This window comes from Heterodontus francisci, chromosome 8, assembly GCF_036365525.1.
Source record: "Heterodontus francisci isolate sHetFra1 chromosome 8, sHetFra1.hap1, whole genome shotgun sequence".
Lineage (NCBI taxonomy): Eukaryota > Metazoa > Chordata > Chondrichthyes > Heterodontiformes > Heterodontidae > Heterodontus > Heterodontus francisci.
In genome coordinates, this window is record NC_090378.1 from 8,215,008 (window position 1) to 8,233,732 (window position 18,725).

The 18,725-nt window shown below is 44.4% G+C and overlaps 1 protein-coding gene across 1 annotated transcript in view; it reads left to right on the forward strand.

Annotated features, from left to right (window-relative positions):
- The first annotated feature begins 4,423 nt into the window (after positions 1–4,423).
- The window catches only part of LOC137372634 (mucolipin-2-like), a 65,796-nt gene continuing 51,494 nt past the window's right edge, over positions 4,424–18,725 (forward strand). Inside the window, exons 1-2 of the mRNA XM_068036597.1 lie at positions 4,424–4,773; positions 7,273–7,492. Of these exons, the coding sequence (XP_067892698.1) occupies positions 7,286–7,492 (207 nt within the window). The 5' untranslated portion in view covers positions 4,424–4,773; positions 7,273–7,285. The remainder of the gene's footprint in view (positions 4,774–7,272; positions 7,493–18,725) is intronic.

Consider the following 18,725-nt stretch of genomic DNA (forward strand, 5'->3'; position numbering starts at 1 on the left):
TAAGTCCCCAGGGCCTGATGGGATCTACCCCAGAATACTGAGGGAGGCAAGGGAAGAAATTGCTGGGGCCTTGACAGAAATCTTTGCATCCTCATTGGCTACAGGTGAGGTCCCAGAGGACTGGAGAATAGCCAATGTTGTTCCTTTGTTTAAGAAGGGTAGCAAGGATAATCCAGGAAATTATAGGCCGGTGAGCCTTACGTCAGTGGTCGGGAAATTATTGGAGAGGATTCTTCGGGACAGGATTTACTCCCATTTGGAAACAAACAAACCTATTAGTGAGAGGCAGCATGGTTTTGTGAACAAAGAACAAAGAAAATTACAGCACAGGAACAGGCCCTTCGGCTCTTCAAGCCTGCGCCGATCCAGATCCTCTATCTAAACAAAAGAACAAAGAAAATTACAGCACAGGAACAGGTCCTTCGGTGTCTCACTAATTTGATTGAGTTTTTTGAGGAAGTGACAAAGATGATTGATGAAGGAAGGGCAGTGGATGTTATCTATATGGACTTCAGTAAAGCCTTTGACAAGGTCCCTCATGGCAGACTGGTACAAAAGGTGAAGTCACATGGGATCAGAAGTGAGCTGGCAAGATGGATAAAGAACTGGCTCAGTCATAGAAGACAGAGGGTAGCAGTGGAAGGGTGCTTTTCTGAATGGAGGGATGTGACTAGTTGTGTTCCGCAGGGATCAGTGCTGGGACTTTTGCTCTTTGTAGTATATATAAATGATTTTGAGGAAAATGTAGCTGGTCTGATTAGTAAGTAAGTTTGCGGATGACACAAAGGTGGGTGGAGTTGCGGATAGTGATGAGGATTGTCAGAGTGTACAGCAGGATATAGATCGGTTGGAGACTTGGGCGGAGAAATGGCACATGGAGTTTAATCTGGACAAATGTGAGGTAATGCATTTTGGAAGGTCTAATGCAGGTGGGAAGTATACAGTAAATGGCAGAACCCTTAGGAGTATTGACAGGCAGAGAGATCTGGGCGTACAGGTCCACAGGTCACTGAAAGTGGCAACGCAGGTGGATAAGGTAGTCAAGAAGGCATACGGCATGCTTGCCTTCATTGGTCGGGACATAGAGTATAAAAATTGGCAAGTCATGTTGCAGCTGTACAGAACTTTAGTTAGGCCACACAGAATATTGCGTGCAATTCTGTTCGCCAGACTACCAGAAGGACGTGGAGGCTTTGGAGAGGGTACAGAAGAGGTTTACCAGGATGTTGCCTGGTCTGGAGGGCATTAGCTATGAGGAGAGGTTGGATAAGCTTGGATTGTTTTCACTGGAACGACGGAGGTGGAGGGGCGACATGATAGAGGTTTACAAAGTTATGAGCGGCATGGACAGAGTGGATAGTCAGAAGCTTTTTCCCAGGGTGGAAGAGTCAGTTACTCGGGAACCTAGGTTTAAGGTGAGAGGGGCAAAGTTTAGAGGGGATGTGCGAGGCAAGCTCTTTACACAGAGGGTGGTGAGTGCCTGGAACTTGCTGCCGGGGGAGGTGGTGGAAACAGGTACGATAGCGACGTTTCAGAGGCATCTTGACAAATACATGAATAGGAGGGGAATAGAGGGATACAGTCCCCGGAAGTGCAGAAGGTTTTAGTTTAGGCAGGCATCAAGATCGGCGCAGGCTTGGAGGGCCGAATGGCCTGTTCCTGTACTGTACTGTTCATTGTTCTTTGTTCTTTGTTTGAGGGGCCAAATGGCCTACTCCTGCTCCTAATTCGTATGTTCATGTGTTCACATGAGAAGATGTTTCCACTTGTTGGGGAGACCAGAACTGTGGGCCATCAATTTCAGATAGTAATAAATCCAATCGGGAATTCAGGAGAAACATCTTTATTCAGAGTGTGGTGAGAATGTGGAGTTTGCTACCACGGGAGTGCTTCAGGTGAATAGTATCAATGCATTTAAGGGGAAGTTGGATAAACACATGAGGGAGAAAGGAATAGAAGGATATGCTGATGGGGTGAAATGAGATGAAGACGAAGTGGCAGGACGCTTGTATGGAGCAAAGTCCCTGGCACTGGCCAATTGGGCCAAATGGCCAGCTTCTGTGCTGTATATTCTATGTCATGTAATGTTGACAGAAAACCTTGAAACAAATGCTAAGATAGGTGTAAAGTTTATGGACTCCAGGAAAATCGCAAGAGATTTATAACAGGCAGTTGACCGATATAGCCCCAAATAAATTATCAGCCAAAGTTCAAATTATCCCCAAACTTTAATCCTCTTGTATTTATCTACATTAAGTGTCACAGTGTCTCTTCTGCTCTGGTGAAATTGATAAACCTCACTATAAAACCTGACTGTATCTGCTGTTCCTCCTAAATCTGGGAGCTTTCTTTCCTCCCCTCTGATTCCGACCCCCACTTAGGCTTGCTAGCTCCGTTGGATTTATACCTGTAGGTCTCACCACATGACCTCGTGCCTCCAGCCCTTTCGCCACACCCAAACAGCCTTTACTACACCACGCCCATCTCCGATAATTTTCTAACTAATAAACAAGAGTGTTCATTGGAAATGAAAAGTAAACACATCGTCTTTTTGAATGCCCCATGTTTGCTTGTAGCAGTGTCCAGGGGATTAATCTTCAAATCCTGGAGATCCCAGGTCAATCCTGGAGGATTGCAACCCGATCCCTACAGCTTCTTTCACATGGGAACACTGGAGTCTTCAAGCTGGTTCTGCTGTGGGCTGTTGGGTGCCTGAGAATGGGTGCTACAGCGTTTTAAATTCCCCCATGGGAATAGAATATTCCTTGCAGTGTTTGTTCAAACTCGTTGTAAACACAAAGATGGTTGAAGGTACCTGCACACCTGTGAGCACCACAGGGTATAGTGTGTCTTGTAAACATCAAAAATAAATGCTGATTTAGTTGGGAAGATATCCTTTTCTATCAGTGGTACATGATGTTTATTTTTTTGGCATCTTTTTAGTCTGTCTGGATCATCCCTTAGTCGTGATACCCAAAAAGGGGCACTTTTGATGCTTTTTGGTGGAACTCAGTGTCACTGTTATTGGACCATCAAAAGAGATGCTTTCCCCCCCCCACCGTACCATTAGATTAGAATTTTTCTTCCAATGTTTGTTCAGGCTAATTGTGGACACAGAAAGCCCGTTAAAGGAACCTGAGCTTGCACACTCACAGGTTGGATGCTGTTCCTGGGTGGGGGTGGGGGGGGGGTCCCTCTGCCTGCCTGCCTCTCTTCCATTTTTAAAAAATGTATTCGTTAGATGTGGATGTTCCCTCTAAAGTTAGCATTCATTGCCCGTTAGAATGTGATACCGAGCCGCCTTTTTGAATATTATTGAGTGGCTTGCTAGACCATTTCCAAGGACAGTTACGAGTCAACCACATTGCTGTGGGTCTGGAGTCACATGTAGGCCAGACCGGGTAAGGACAGCAGATTTCCTTCCCTAAAGGATATTGGTGAACTAGACTGGTATTTATGACAATCCAGTAGTTTCATGGTCACCTTTACTGATACCAGCTTTTTATTCCCGATGATTTTGTGATATTCTTTCTAACTGAATTTAAATGCCTCAGGCTGAAGTGCTGGAATTTGAACTCATGTCTCTGGATTACTAGTCCATTAACATAATCGCTTAGCTGAAGACAGGCCACCCAGTGCTTGCTAGTGTGCTTGATGCCAGTTATGACTGGTGGGCACCTCAGGGACTGGAGTGTAGTTGACACAGGGTGTTTAATAATGGCAACAGGAGCAGGGTGAAGAGACAGGGTCGGCCTCAGCTGCAATGGGAATTGAACCCACATGGTTGACATTATTCTGAACCATATGCTGATGGTCAGCTAGCCAGCTAAGCTAACCAGTTTCCTTTAATTGAAGTGGTGTCACAGAAGGAGTCCATTCGGCCCATCGTGAATGTGCTGGCTCTTTGAAAGAGTTCTTCCTTTTCAAGTATTTATCCAACTCCCTTTTGATTAGGGTTCTGATGAAGGGTCACTGACCTGAAACGTTTACTCTGTTTCTCTCTCCACAGATGCTGCCAGACCTGCTGAGTATTTCCAGCACTTACTTTCTGTTTTTATTCCCTTTTAAATGTTTTCCTCAATCTGCTTCCAACGCCCTTTCAAGCAGCGTATCCCAGATCACAACATGGTTTTGTTAGACAAGGCTCAACCACACAGTATTCTCAGTGCCTGAGCTCCCTGGGTAGGGACACACAGTTACCTGCGGTGCTTTCATCTCCTCTGTTGGATTTGCCCCTGTGCTCAGGATCAGTACTGGGCTGGCTGGCTGGCAATTTACCAAAGTGGATCCCAGATTATTTCTTCTTAAAGAGACCCCAGCACACACTGCAGGGGAGAGAGGGATTGATTCCTCTGCTTTCTACCCAAGCTCAGCCCCTCTGCTATCAGCAGACACACACTCTTTCCAGCTCACACTAATTCAGCCTCTCAGTCATACTGAGGTCCCGGTTTAGCTCTCCTGATGCCCCGCCTTCCCTGGGCTGATGTCCCGGGAGGGTGTGAGCTTATTCCCCGGCTCTGAGCGTCACTGAAACACGGAACAGGAGAATTACGGGTCTGACTCTCAGCCACTGAGTCACCCTCAGTCCTGCCTCCTGCAACGCCAAACGTTTCACTTTAGTCGGAACTCCTTTGATAATCCAGTGGAGAGCTAGGGTGGAAATACACAGCAAATCCAGCAGACTGCTTAACGCTTGGGTGGGGAACCTGGGCTAATACAGGAAAACCAGGAGCCCCTAAATGGGGCTGAAGAACCCAAGGGAGAGGGCATCAGGTAGGAGGTGTGAGATCTGATCTCCAAAAGGATTAACTCTGCTTTCCCCTTTACAGTTACTGAGCGACCTGTTGTATATTTCCAACATTTTCTCTCTTCATTTCAGATTTTCATTGTTTTGTTAAAAAATAATTGCTGGACATTTGTTTGTTCCTGTTTGTTTATGGGATGTGGGCATCGCTGGCTTGGCCAGCATTTGTTGCCCATCCCTAACTGCTCTTGAGAAAGTGGTGGTAAGGTGCCTTGTTTGGAATTCTCTTCCTCAAAAGACAGTGGAAGCAGAGTCTCTGAATGTTTTTAAGGCAGAGGTAGATAGATTCTTGGTAAGCAAGGGGGTGGAAGATTATCGGGGGTAGGTGGAAATGTGGAGTAATCAGTTCAGCCATGAACTTATTGAATGGCGGAGCAAGCTTGAAGGGGCTGAGCGGCCTACTCCTAATTTGTATGTTTGTATGTTCTTGAACCGCTGCAGTCCATGTGGGGTGGGTACATCCACAGTGCTGTTAGGAAGGGAGTTCCAGGATTTTGATACAGTGACAGTGACGGAACGGCGATATAGTTCTAAGTCAGGATGGTGTGTGACTTGGAGGGGAACTTGCAGGTGGTGGTGTTCCCATGCATCTGCAGCCCTTGTCCTTCTAGTTGGTAGAGGTCATGGGTTTGGAAGGTGCTGTCTAAGGAGCCTTGGTGAGTTTATGTGTGGCTGTCCTGTATTTGAGGACAATATGAGTGACTATGTCTTTATCCCAATCTGACATTTTTTGTTGTTGTGATCAGTGAGATTGTTTTAACAATGTAAGCAGAGGGATGAACTTTGACAACATAAATACAGAAAAATCAAATGTAAAACTGCTTTAGATGGAGAGTGTTCAAACCCAGTACTCGTTGGTTGTTTAATGATCATTTAGTGACTACCTTCTGGAAGTGGAGTTGTAGATATGTTCTCTTACCTACATTGACTCCCAGTCCAGCAACGTTTCGATTTTAAAATTTTTATCCTTGTGTTCAAATCCCCTCCATGACCTTGCCCCCCTTCCTATTTCTGTAACCTCCTCCAGCTCCATAATCTTCCGAGATCTCTGCACTCCTCCCATTTTGACCTCTTGCACATCCCTGATTTTAATCGCTCCATCATTGACGGCCGTGTCTTCAGCTGCCTGGGCCCTAAGATCTGGAATTCCGTCCCTAAACCTCTCCGTCTCTCTACCTCTCTTTCCACTTTTGCGATGCTCCTTAAAACCTTTCTCTTTTTAACCAACTTTTGGACATTTGCTGTAATATCTCCTTATGTGGCTCGGTGTCAAATTTTGTTTGATCACTCCTGTGAAGCACCTTGGGTTATTTTATTAAAGGTTATTCATTAAAGGTGCTATGTAAATTCAAGTTATTGTTGTTAAAGAGGTCTGTTGTCAACGTTTAACCTTTGAATTTTCATCAACTTTATGTATTTGCATGCATGATAAGCTACAGTCATGTTCTACTGAATATCTGGTGCAACTGTCTGGTTGTTTGCATTCCTCTTTCCAAAATAATGGCCTGGGAATGATCGGAAGAGATTACATCATTAAATGAAAGAAAAAATACATTTCAAACACATTGTTCAAGTGGTTTTTCATATCTGCTTTTGGTCAAAGTGACTGAAAACTGGTTTGCCTTTTTAAGGCTAACTGGAAATGTTGAAGCTGACATCTAACATAATTTGCTATTGCAGTCAGTGCTTATATATTACGTTGGGAACATAGGAAGAGGAACAGGTCATTCAGCTTGTCGAGCATGTTCCACCATTCAATGAGATCATGCTGGTCTGTATTTTAACATGTATTGTTGGTTCTGGGGGCAGTACGTTCCAATTATTTTTCCACTGAGGGACTATCAATATTAATAGAAAAGAGAACCCATTTGGCAATAGACCTTGGGGATTTCTCGAGCAAAGCAGAAGTGAAAGTCAGCACGTGAAAGAAATCTTTTTAAGGGTCAGGCTAAACTCTGATGTACTCTGTGCCTTTTGGCTTTTAGCACGAATCTTTAGGGTACGTGACTTAATGAGTCATGACATCATGTGAAAAATTGCATTCACCACATTTGCAATTTTACATTGAATAAAAACTGGTTAGACAGTGAGATTGCTGGTTTCCGAGTAGCTCTGAGGGAGCATAAGTCACTCTTTCTTACTTTAAAGCTGTTTTTAACAAAGGTGGAACGAGTCTAGGACTAGTTCACAGAACAGTAAAATCAGAGCCAGGCCATTCAGGAAGGAAGTTAAGAACCACTTCTTCATGCAAAGGGTGGTAAATGTGTGGAACTCTCGCCCACAAAAAGCAGATTAGTTTAAAATCTGTGATCAATAGATTATTGCTATCCAAGAGTATAAAAGGAAATGGAGTTAAGGGAACAGATCAGTCACAGTCTCACTGAATAGTCGAACGGGCTCGAGGCGTTTAATGACCTAGTTATGTTTCTATGTTCTTCTAAAAGCCTTTGTTTTGACATTCTTTGCAGGAAACAGTTGGGCATGACAGAAAATATCTTCTCTTTGAACCAAACCACAGACTTTCAGTTCACCACAATTTCAAGCGTGGACACAACAGATGAAGAGAGGAGGCTGAGAGAGGACCTAACCTATTTCTTCATGAGTCCTTGTGAAAAATACAGAGCCAGGCACCAATTTCCTTGGAAGCTTTGCTTGCAAGTTTTGAAAATTTTCATGGTAACAACGCAGGTAACAAAAGACATTGTTGACATTAATAACTGTGCTTAATGCTCCATCTGTAAGAAAGATAGAAAGTTTTGCAATTCTATAGCGCCTTTCATAACGTCAGGAGGTCCCAAAGCACTTTACAACCAATGAAGTACTTTTGAAGTATAGTCGCTAATGCAGTAGCCAATTTACTCACAGCAAAGCCCAACAAACAGCAATGTGATAATGACAGAATAATCGACTTTAGTGATGTTGGAGGTAAATATTGTCCAGGACACCTGAGATAACTCTCCTGCTTTTCTTCAAAAGCGTGCCATGGGTTCTTTTATGTCCACATGAGAGGCCTTTGTTTAATGAAAGACAGTGTGTCTGACTGTGCAGCACTCCCTCAGCCTAGATGTTTGCGCTCAAGTCACTGGAATGGGACTTGAATCCAAAACCGTCTGACTCAAAGATGAGAATGCCACCAATTGAGGCAAGGTTGACACATGAGTTTTTAAGCAGCTCCTATCTACTGAGTTAAAAGGTTGACCATCTTGCCATGAAGTTCATCTACCCATTTAAACCACCTGAGTTTGAGACTACTGTAAGTTATACTACACTAGTCCGGATTTTACAGTCAGCGGTGAAGGAATGACGTTTGCTGTTCACTACGCTGAACAGCTGCGCACAGTTTTTTTCGCTCTATAGAGCACAGATTTGCTGTCATTGAGCATCTGATCCAGCACAGAGCTCTCTCCAGAGGATTCATGGCGTGTGTGAGCAGAGCAAGCGACGGTGAAGCTCTTCAACCAATCAGATTGAAGAAAAATGTAATCAGCACTTGCTGTTTTCAGGGAGTTACATCCTGAAGCTAAAAGCAAGGGAGCTGAATTCCCATTTGCAGAGGTATTGTTGCAAACTCAGAAATCAAGAGAGGTTTTGTTAGAGTAACTAAGGAGAAACTGTTTCCACTGGCAGGAAGGTCAGTAATCAGAGGACACAGATTTACGATAATTGGCAAAAGAACCAGAGGTAACATGCAAGGAATTCTTTTTATGCAGTGAGTTGTTGTGATCTGCAATGCACCTGAAAAAGTGGTGAAAACAGATTCAATAATAACTTTAATAAGGGAATTGGATAAATAATTAAAGAGGGAACGTTTGCAGGGCTATGGGGAAAGAGCAGTGGAGTGGGACTAATTAGATAGATCTCTCAAAGAGCCAGCACAGGCAATGTGGTCGGAATGGCTTCCTTCTGTGCTGTATGAATCTATGGTTTTATAATCCTCACTGAGAAATGCAGAGTCTAAACCAGGGATAATAAATTAGTTTTAAATCATGAACAGAAAGCGAAATAATGACTGAGAAAGAAAGACAGGATTAAGGGAGACAGAGAAAATATATTTTTTAAATCGTGCAGCACAAATTAAATTCTGAATGAATGACACTCCACACTTGGAAAATTAAAATTTTCAGGGCCAGAGAGGTAGTTTGGCACTTGTTACGCCATTAAAAATTCACTCAACCCTGAATGTGCCGGCCCTAACTTTTTCTGCCACATTTAATGGGTAAGTACAGATTCATGTCCTTGCATAGAATTGCTTTGTAATCAGTCAGTGAGGTACTGTTATAGTGTGCAGCCTCTGGAAAAGCAAAGCAATTCCGACAGCAACTTCCAAATTTCTGTGTTCAACTGTGTAAACATGGACTCTGGAAGTTGCTCCTGGATTTCATCCATAATAACAGTGAGCACTGATAGCCTCACCATTATTCTCAAAGCAAAATTCAGGCAAAGTGTCGAGATGCAGGGATTACTTCCATCAGACCAGAGAAGGCTGAGAGGTGATTTAAGAGATTTTTTAACATTATTAAAAGTTTGACATCGAGTATGCAGCACAGAGACAGGCCATCGCCCCCCCCAGCTGGTCCACGCTGTTGTCTATATTCCCCATGAGCCTTTTCCCACCCCTCTTCATCTACTCTGCCAGTGTATCCTTCTAATCCTTTCTCCTTGCAGTGGGATACATGATCATTTTAGTATTTAGTCAAGATTATTTGTTTCAAACAATTACTAGTTCAGCAAGTTACTGCTGAACTCAGAATTGTCTTCATGCCCAGCGCTATCTGTGCTGCTGCAATTTTCTGGCACATTTCTGGCCCCACTATGCCACGTCCCCTCCACCCACCGTGCCCGCCCCCCCGCCCCACAACCTTTTCCCTTTGACACATGACCTGGTTTGGTTGGTCCAAGCAGTGTTAGACTCTGCCAAGTAGCAGACCGTGCAGTTGTAAACAGCCAGGCTGATAGATGTGTCTTGTCTTGCTTCACTTCACAGTTTCTTTGCATTGAATAAACACGTGTTTGTAAGAAAGTACAGTGATTACTGGATCATCGTGAACACAATGAATCGCTAGTATGTCTTTCAATTATCCCTGACTGCCTGCTACAGATACAACAGTTAGAAGTTCTCCTGCCGTCACCTTCCCTTTTTTCATGCACTTGTGACTGGGTAAAGTGATCATGCAAATTATATCATCAGTAACTGAGATCTTGCCTCTGACCTTTGATATCATAGCATTGCACCTGATATAGGAAGTGCGAATGACACGATTTTAAAAAATGTGTTCTTATAACCTGGGCATTGTTTACAAGGCTGACTTTTATTTCCCAACCCTAGTTGCCCCTGGAGATGATGGGGTAGTGGGATCCATTCTTGAACCACTGCATTGTGGCGGTTTAATGCAACAGAGTCACTTGTTCTGCCACTTCAGAGGGCAGTTATGGTATGTTAGCTTTTGTTACATTGGCATTGGAGTATAAGAGTAAAGAAGTCTCACTCCAGTTATACAGGGCATTGTTGAGGCCACTCCTGGAGTACTGTGGGCAGTATTGGTCTCCTTAACGTATGAAGGACATATTTGCCCTAAAAGGAGTGCAACAAAGGTTTACTAGACTGATTCCTGGGATGAGGGGATTGAGGAAAGATTGAATAGTCTCGGCCCATAATCCCCAGAGTTTAGAAGAATGAGAGGTGATCTTATCGAAACATAAAATTCTTAAGGGGCTTTACATGGTAGATCCTGAGAAAATGTTTCCCCTGGCTGGGGAATCTAGAACAAGGGGTCACAGTCTCAGGATAAGGGGTGGGCCATTTAGGACTGAGAGGAGGAGAAACTTCTTCCGAGAGTTGTGAATCTTTGGAATTCTCTACTCCAGAGAGCGGTGGGTGCTGAGTCTATGGGTATATTTGAGACAGAAGTTGATAGGTTTTTGGATACTAAGGGAATTAAGTGATATGGGGATAGTGCAGGAAGGTGGAGTTCAGATAGAAGATCAGCCGTGATTTCAAATGGCCTGCTCCTGCTCCGATTTCTTGTGCTGTTATATAATAAAAGCAAAATACTGCAGATGCTGGAAATCTGAAATAAAAACAAGAAATGCTGGAAATACTCAGCAGGTGTGGTGTTCCTGTGTTCAGTTAGGAGTCAACCATGATGCTGTGGGATTGGGGTCATGCAAAGGCCAGGCCAGGTAAGGACAGCAGGTTTCCTTTCCTAAAGGACATTGCAGCTTCTTGGGTACCTTCACTGAGACCAGTTTTGTATATTTCCAGATTTAAAAAAAGACCTAATTCAAATTCTCAAACTTCCACGCTGGGATTTGAACTCATGATTGCTGGATTATTAGTCCAGTAACATAACCACTGTACCACCATACCCACCAGCATGTTAGCCAGGTTCCTGGGGTTTGAGCTAAATGCTGTGTTAAAAAGGAAACAATTCTGCTCGCTTTAGCTTTGTAGAATTTCCTTTAATTTGGTCACGAATCATGTGATGGCTTTTTATTTACATATAAAAAGAAACTAGTTATAGCTAGAATCTTCTCCCAAGCTTAGCTTGATATGAATGTTCTAAGGTTCACCGTTATCTGTGCAGCTTGAGTGAGGAGTTACGCTACTACAGATATGCTCTGTGAAGTTTGTTCAGGAGTATATGTGGCAGCCAGTTATTTTAAACGTACTCAATTGTAATTCAAATTCAGGGAGTCCCAATAACTGCTTTTGGGAGTTTTAGTTAAGGAGTTGTTCCTGTTTGAATCTGTGAATCTGTTTAGATCTTCCAAAAGGTGCAGATTAAGGTTCCTGTCCCACTAGCAAAACAGTCGGGAGGGTGTGGCCCTGGGAGTCGTCAACATTGAATCAGGACCCCATGAAGTCTCATGGCATCAGGTCAAACATGGGCAAGGAAGCCTCCTGCTGATTACCACCGACTGCCCAACCTCAGCTGATGAATCAGTGCTTCTCCATGTCGATTAAACATCACTCGGAAGAAGCACTGAGGGTAGCAAGGGCACAAAATGTACTCTAGGTGGGGGACTCCAACTTCTATCACCAAGAAGAGCTCAGTAGCACCACTGCTGACCGAGTTGGCAGAGTCTTGAAGGACATAGCTGCTAGACTGGGTCTGCGGCAGGGTGTGAGGGATCTAACGAGGGAAAAAGCTGCTTGACCTCGCCCTCACCGATTTACCTGTCGCAGATGCATCAGTCCATGACAGTATTGATAGGAATGACCACTGCATAGTCCTTGTGGAGACAAAGTCCCTTCATCACATCGAAGATACCCTCCATCGTGTTGTGCAGCAATACCACCGTGCTAAATTGTATAGATTCAGAGCAGATGTGGCAGCTCAAAGCTGGGCATCCATGAGGTGGTGTAGGCCATCAGCAGCAGCAGAATTATATTCGACCACAATCTGTAACCTCATGGCCTGGCATATTCCTCATTCTACCATTACCATCAAGCCAGGGGTCCAACCCTGGTTCAATGAGGAGTGCAGGAGGACATGCCAGGAGCAGCACCAGGCATACCTCAAAATGAGGTGCCTACCTGGTGAAGTGACGACACAGGGTTACATTCGTGCCAAACAGTGGAAGCAGCATGCAATAGACAGAGCTAAGCGATCCCACAACTAACGGAAAAGATCAAAGCTCTGCCACATCGATTGGGGAATGGTGGTGGACAATTAAACAATTTACCAGAGGAGGAGGCTTCACTACTGAATCCCCCACTATCCGGATCCTAGGGGCTACCATTGACCAGAAACTGAACTGGAGCAGCCATATAAATATTGTGGCTACAAGAGCAGGTCAGAGGCTGGGAATCCTGAGGCGAGTAACTCACCTCCTGACTCCCCAAAGCCTGTCCACCATCTACAAGGCACAAATCAGGAGTGTGATGGAATACTCACCACTTGCCTGGATGTGTGCAGCTCCAACAACACTCAAGAAGCTCGACACCATCCAGGACAAAGCAGCCCACACCACCTTCAACAATCACTCCCTTCACCACTGATGCACAGCGGCAGCAGTGTGTACCATCTACAAAATGTACTGCAGCAATGCACCAAGGCTCCTTCGACAGCACCTTCCAAACCCACAACCTCTACCACCTAGAAGAACAAGGGCAGCAGTTGCGTGGGAACACCACCACCTGCAAGTTTTCCTTCAAGTCACACACCATCCTGACTTGGAACTATATCGCCGTTCCTTCACTGTCGCTGGGTCAAAATCCTGGAACTCCCTTCCTAACAGCACTGTGAGTGTGCCTACCCCACATGCAGCGGTTCAAGAAGGCAGCTCACCACCACCTTCCCAAGGGTAATTAGGGATGGGCAACAAATGTTGGCCTGGCCTGTGACGCTCACACCCCATGAAAGAAAAAAAACTTGTGTAGAGAAAAAACTCCCTATCTCTGTCTCTGGTTCTTTTGCCAGTCACCTTAACTCAGAATCACAGAATTGTTACAGCATAGAAGGAGGCCATTCGGCCCATCATGTCTGCACCAGCTCTCCGAATAAGCAATTCACCTTATGCCATTCCCCCGCCTTCTCTCCGTAACTCTGTGACTTCTGGTTACTGACCCTCCTGCCAGTGGAAATAGATTCTCCTTATTTACTCGATCAAAACCCTTCATGATTTTGAACACCTTTATTAAGTTTCCCCTTAACCTTCTCTGTTCTAACAAGAACAATCCCAGTCTCCAGTCTCTGCATATAACTGAAGTCCTCATCTCTGGTACCATTGTAGTGAATCTGCACCCTTTCTAAGATCTTGGCCTGGTGCCCAGTGCTCCAGCTGAGGCCTGGTCAGTGCTTTATAAAGGTTTAGCGTAATGTCCTTGCTTTTGTACTCTGTTCTTCTATTAATAAAGCCACTGATCCTATATTTTTTTAACAGCCTTCTCAACTTGTCCTCTACCTTCAAAGATTTGTGTACATATAACCCCAGGTGTCGCTGTTCCTGCACACCCTTTATAATTGTATTGTTTACCTTATATTGCCTCTCTTACCAAAATGTATCACTTCTCATGACTGTATGAAATTTCATCTGCTACATGTCTGCCCATTTCACCAGTCTGTTGACGTCCTCCTGGAGTGGTTTTCCATGCTTCTCACTGTTTACTACTTTTCCGAGTTTCATGGCATCTGCATTTCATGTCTGTTTTATCCTGACTATAAGCACCACACAAGTAGTGTGCCTCGGCCCTTGTCCCTACTCCCTTCCTCCCTTCTCCTTCTTTCCCTCCTTGTCCCTGTCCTGCTCCCTTCCTCCACTGTGCTATTTTTGTTTGTCATCTTTTTCCTTCATGAACTTGCGCCCTCCACAAACTGGTGACTACCTTTTGTGTTACCAATCTTGATCACTTCTGCTTTTCTCAGTGACGTCAGTGTTGGCCAAAGTCTATTTATTTTACATAGAATTTACAGGACAGAAACAGGCTATTCGGCCCAACTGGTCTATGCCATTGTTTATGCTCCACACAAGCTTCCTCTCACCCTATCAGCATATCCTTCTATTCCTTTCTCCTTCATTCGTTTATCCAGTTTCCCCTTAAATGTGTCGATACTATTCATCTCAACCACTCCCTGTGGTAGTGAGTTCCACATTCTCACCACTCTCTGGGTAAAGATGTTTCTCCTGAATTCCTGATTGGATTTATTAGTGACTATCTTATATTGATGGCCCCTAGTTCTGGTCTCCCCCACAAGTGGAAACATCTTCTCTATGTCTATCCTATCAAATACTTTCAGAATTTTAGAATTCTCTCAGGTCGCCCCACAGGCTTCGCTTTTCCAGAGAAAAGAGCCGCACACAGCCAGTTCAATCTTTTTTGATAGTTATAACCTCTCAGTTCTGCAATTCTGGTATGATAGGAGTGAGTCATTTATTTATTTATATAGAGATACAGCACTGAAACAGGCCCTTCGGCCCACCGAGTCTGTGCCGACCATCAACCGCCCATTTATACTAATCCTACATTAACCCCATATTCTCTACCACATCCCCACCATTCTCCTACCACCTACCTACACTAGGGACAATTTATAATGGCCAATTTACCTATCAACCTGCAAGTCTTTGGCTGTGGGAGGAAACCGGAGCACTCGGCGGAAACCCACGCGGTCACAGGGAGAACTTGCAAACTCCGCACAGGCAGTACCCAGAATCGAACCCGGGTCGCTGGAGCTGTGAGGCTGCGGTGCTAACCACTGCGCCACCCTAATTGTTTTATGATGTTAACATTATATTATTATTAGTTATTATTATTGTCAATTATCTTGGTTTACCTAGAACTTACAGCACAGAAACAGACCATTTGGCCCAAACAATCTATGCCAGCATTTATGCTCACTGAAGCTTCCTCCTGCCTTACCTCATCTAAATCTATCCGCATTTCCTTCGACTCCTTTCACCCTCATGTGTTTATCTAGCTTCCCTTCAACTACTCCTTGTTGTAGCAACTCAGAAGTGGGGATAATTTGCTGATAATTGCACAATGTTCAAACTCCTCAGGTACTGAAGCAGTCCATGTCACGATGCAGCAAGACCTGGACTTGAGCTGTTAAGTGGCAAGTTTCATTTGTGCCACACAAGTGCCAGGCAATGACCATCTCCAGCAAAAGAGAATCCAACCATCTCCCCTTGATGTTCAATGGCATTACCATCGCTGAATCCCTCACCATCAACTTCCTGGAGGTTACTATTAACCAGAAACTGAACTGGAGTAGCCATATAAGTACTGTGGCTACAAGAGCAGGTCAGAGGCTGGAAATTCTGCGATGAGTAGCTCACTTCCTGACTCCCCAATGCCTGTCCACCATCTACAAGGCACAAGTCAGGGGTGTGATTGAATAATCTCCACTTGCCTGGATGGGTGCAGCTCCAACAACACTCGAAAAGCTCGACACCATCCAAGACAAAGCAGCCCGCTTGATTGGCACCCCATCCACCACCTTCAACAATCACTCCCTCCACCACTGACGCACAGTGGCAGCAGTGTTTACCATCTACAAGATGCAGCAACTCACCAAGGCTCTTTCGACAGCGCCTTCAAAACCCGCTACCTCTACCACCTCGAAGGACAAGGGCAGCAGATGCATGGGAACACCACCACCTGCAAGTTCCCCTCCAAGCCACACACCATCCTGACTTGGAACTATATCGCCGTTCCTTCACTGTCCAAGATGGAGCTTGATGGAGTTTTTGAAGTAGTTTATTAAGAAGGAGCAGTTTAAATATGAGAATGCATAAGTTAAATGGACAGAAAAAACTTAAGACCTGTAAAAGGTTGAATGGCTTACCGATCCCAGATCCTAAGGTGGGACAGAATGGTGGTGGCAGTTTCCCTGTCGGATGAGGGGGGCCAGGTGTTGGTGGCCTCTTTGGTCCTTGGGATCCTCAGTCTTCTTGAGCACACCACTTCGGATGGAAGGAGAGCTTCCCGAAGATGATGAAGAGTTCCTTCCCGAGCACCGGTTTATATTCCTTATTTCCAGAGGCTGATTGGCATCCCATGTCAATCACTTGTTTGTTCCCATTTGCCCAATCACCAAGGGACAGGTACCCAAAATAAGTCCCTCCTCTGTCCATCACTCTTCCCCTGAAGTCACCTTCCAGCTTATCTCGTGCTTGGTACTATTTGTTAACTTCTGCCTTACACTTTTCTAGAGAGGATTCAAGGCTCCACCTTATCAGCTTTCGGAATGTCTTGTTTCAGAGCCTGTGCTAGAGTCACGTCCTTGGCAGAGATAACAGGCCTGCACCGTCCTGTGTCAGTCAGATTGGCCACCTGCTATAAGTTTCTCCTTAATAAGAGAGAGAGAGATATTTCTATATTATTGAATTAATTTTCTTCAGATTTTATAAGGTTATTGGACTGCCATTTCTGGGTAAAGAAGTTTGGTCTGTCATTACTTCCAGTAAAGCCTGGCAGTGCCAGCACAGATCAGGGAGCTGACGGAATTGTTCCTTGTCCGGCTCCGAACTATCGGAAACGGGCCATAATGCCGCACAAAATCCAAGCCCAGAGGTTTATCAACAACAGAATTAAGACTAACCAGCTAATAATTTGTTGGTTGGTCACTTCCTCCATTTTGTTTTGAAGAAGGGAGTCACACCATCCAGCACAATCTCCCTTTCCTCGAAATTTTGGGAAGTTTTGATCAGAGCTCCCGCTATTCCTTCCCAATTTTTTTTTCGGGGTTTTCTTACCAGGTCCCATTGATTGTCCATTGTAAGTCTGAGTAACTTCTTTCATACCATCTTTCATCGAGAAGCAACCTCCACTAACTGTTTTATATCTATTTTTGGTTGTTGTACAATCCCAAGAGTATCGGTCTAGTAGCATAGTGCTTATGTTACTGGACTAGCAATAATGAGCTGGAGACGTGAGTTCAAATCCCACAACTGCAGCTGGAACATTTACAATCAATTAATTCAATGAATCTGGAATACTAAAAAAGCTAATATCATTGATGATAACCATGAAACTAACTGCTTCACTAATATCCTATAGGGAAGGAAATCAGCCTTCCTTACCTGTCTGGCCCATATGTGACTCCAGACCCACAGCCTCTGAAATGGCCTCGCAGTCTACTCCGTTGTATTTAAGAAGGAGGCTCATCACCATTTTCTCATGGGCAAGTAGTGACTGGCAATAAATGCTGGTCTTGCCCACATCCTGTGAATGAATAATTTTTTTAAAACCCCACTTCTACAAAAGCAGTGGCAAAGTCACAATTATCTCTGCCCCATCAGTTCAGTTTTGGCTAACTAGCCTCAGAAAAAATATATTTGGCCTTGGAGGGGATGTGGCGCAGATTCACCAGAATTGTACCAGGACTTTAAGGGTTAAATTATGAGGACAGATTGCATAACTGGGCTTGTATTCCCTTGTGTTCAGAAGGTTAAAGGAGGATCTAATCGGGTAGATCTAGAGAAGTTATTTCGTCTAACAGGGAATCCACAACAAGAGGGCATAATCTTAAAACTACAGCCGTCCCATTTAAGGAGTGAAATCGGAGGAACTATTACCATCAAAAGACAGTGGTTGCTGCATCAATTGAAAATTTCAAAGCTGAGATCGATAGGTTAGGTAAGGGTAAGGGTGGAAAAAGTGGTTAAATGGAGTTGAGGGACAGATCAACCGTGTTCGAATTGAATGGTGGGACAGACTGGAAGTCGGAGCGGCCTCCTGTTCATAGTGAGCAAGTAGAACTCACCAAGTTGTAGTGGGTTGAAGGGAAGGCTCCTGTGTGTCACTCGGCAAGGAATAACAAAGGAGAGGGAAACAGCTTCATTGGAGATCATAATCCCAGTATGCCTGTCGAAAGCGTGGAAGTTTGTATTGTAGACAAGGACAGTGTTGGGGGGATGGAGTATAAAAGTGAGGAAAAGTCTTATTACAACTGTACTGGGCATTGGTGAGACCACACCGAGAGTACTGTGTACAGTTTTGGTCTCCTTATTTAAGGAGGGATATACTTACACTGGAGGCAGTTCAGAGAAGATTCACTCGGCTGATTCCTGGGATGAAGGGATTGTCTCATGAGGAAAGGTTGAGCAGGTTGGGCCTAGACTCCTTGTGGTTCAGAAGAATGAGAGGTGATTTTCCTGAAACATATAAGATTCTGAGGGGGCTTGACAGGGTAGATGCTGAGAGGATGTTTCCCCTTGTGGGGGAATCTAGAACTAGGGGGTGCAGTTTCAAAACAAGGGTTCTCCCTTTTAAGATGGAGGTGAGGAAAAATTTCTCTGAAAGTTTTTAATCTTTGAAATCCTCGACCCCAGAGAGCAGTGGAGTCCGGGTCATCGAATATATTCAAGGCTGAGTTAGACAGATTTTTGATCCACATGGGAGTCCAGGGTTATTGTAAAGTGGAGTTAAGGCCAGAATCATATCAGCCACGATCTTATTGAATGGTAGAGCAGG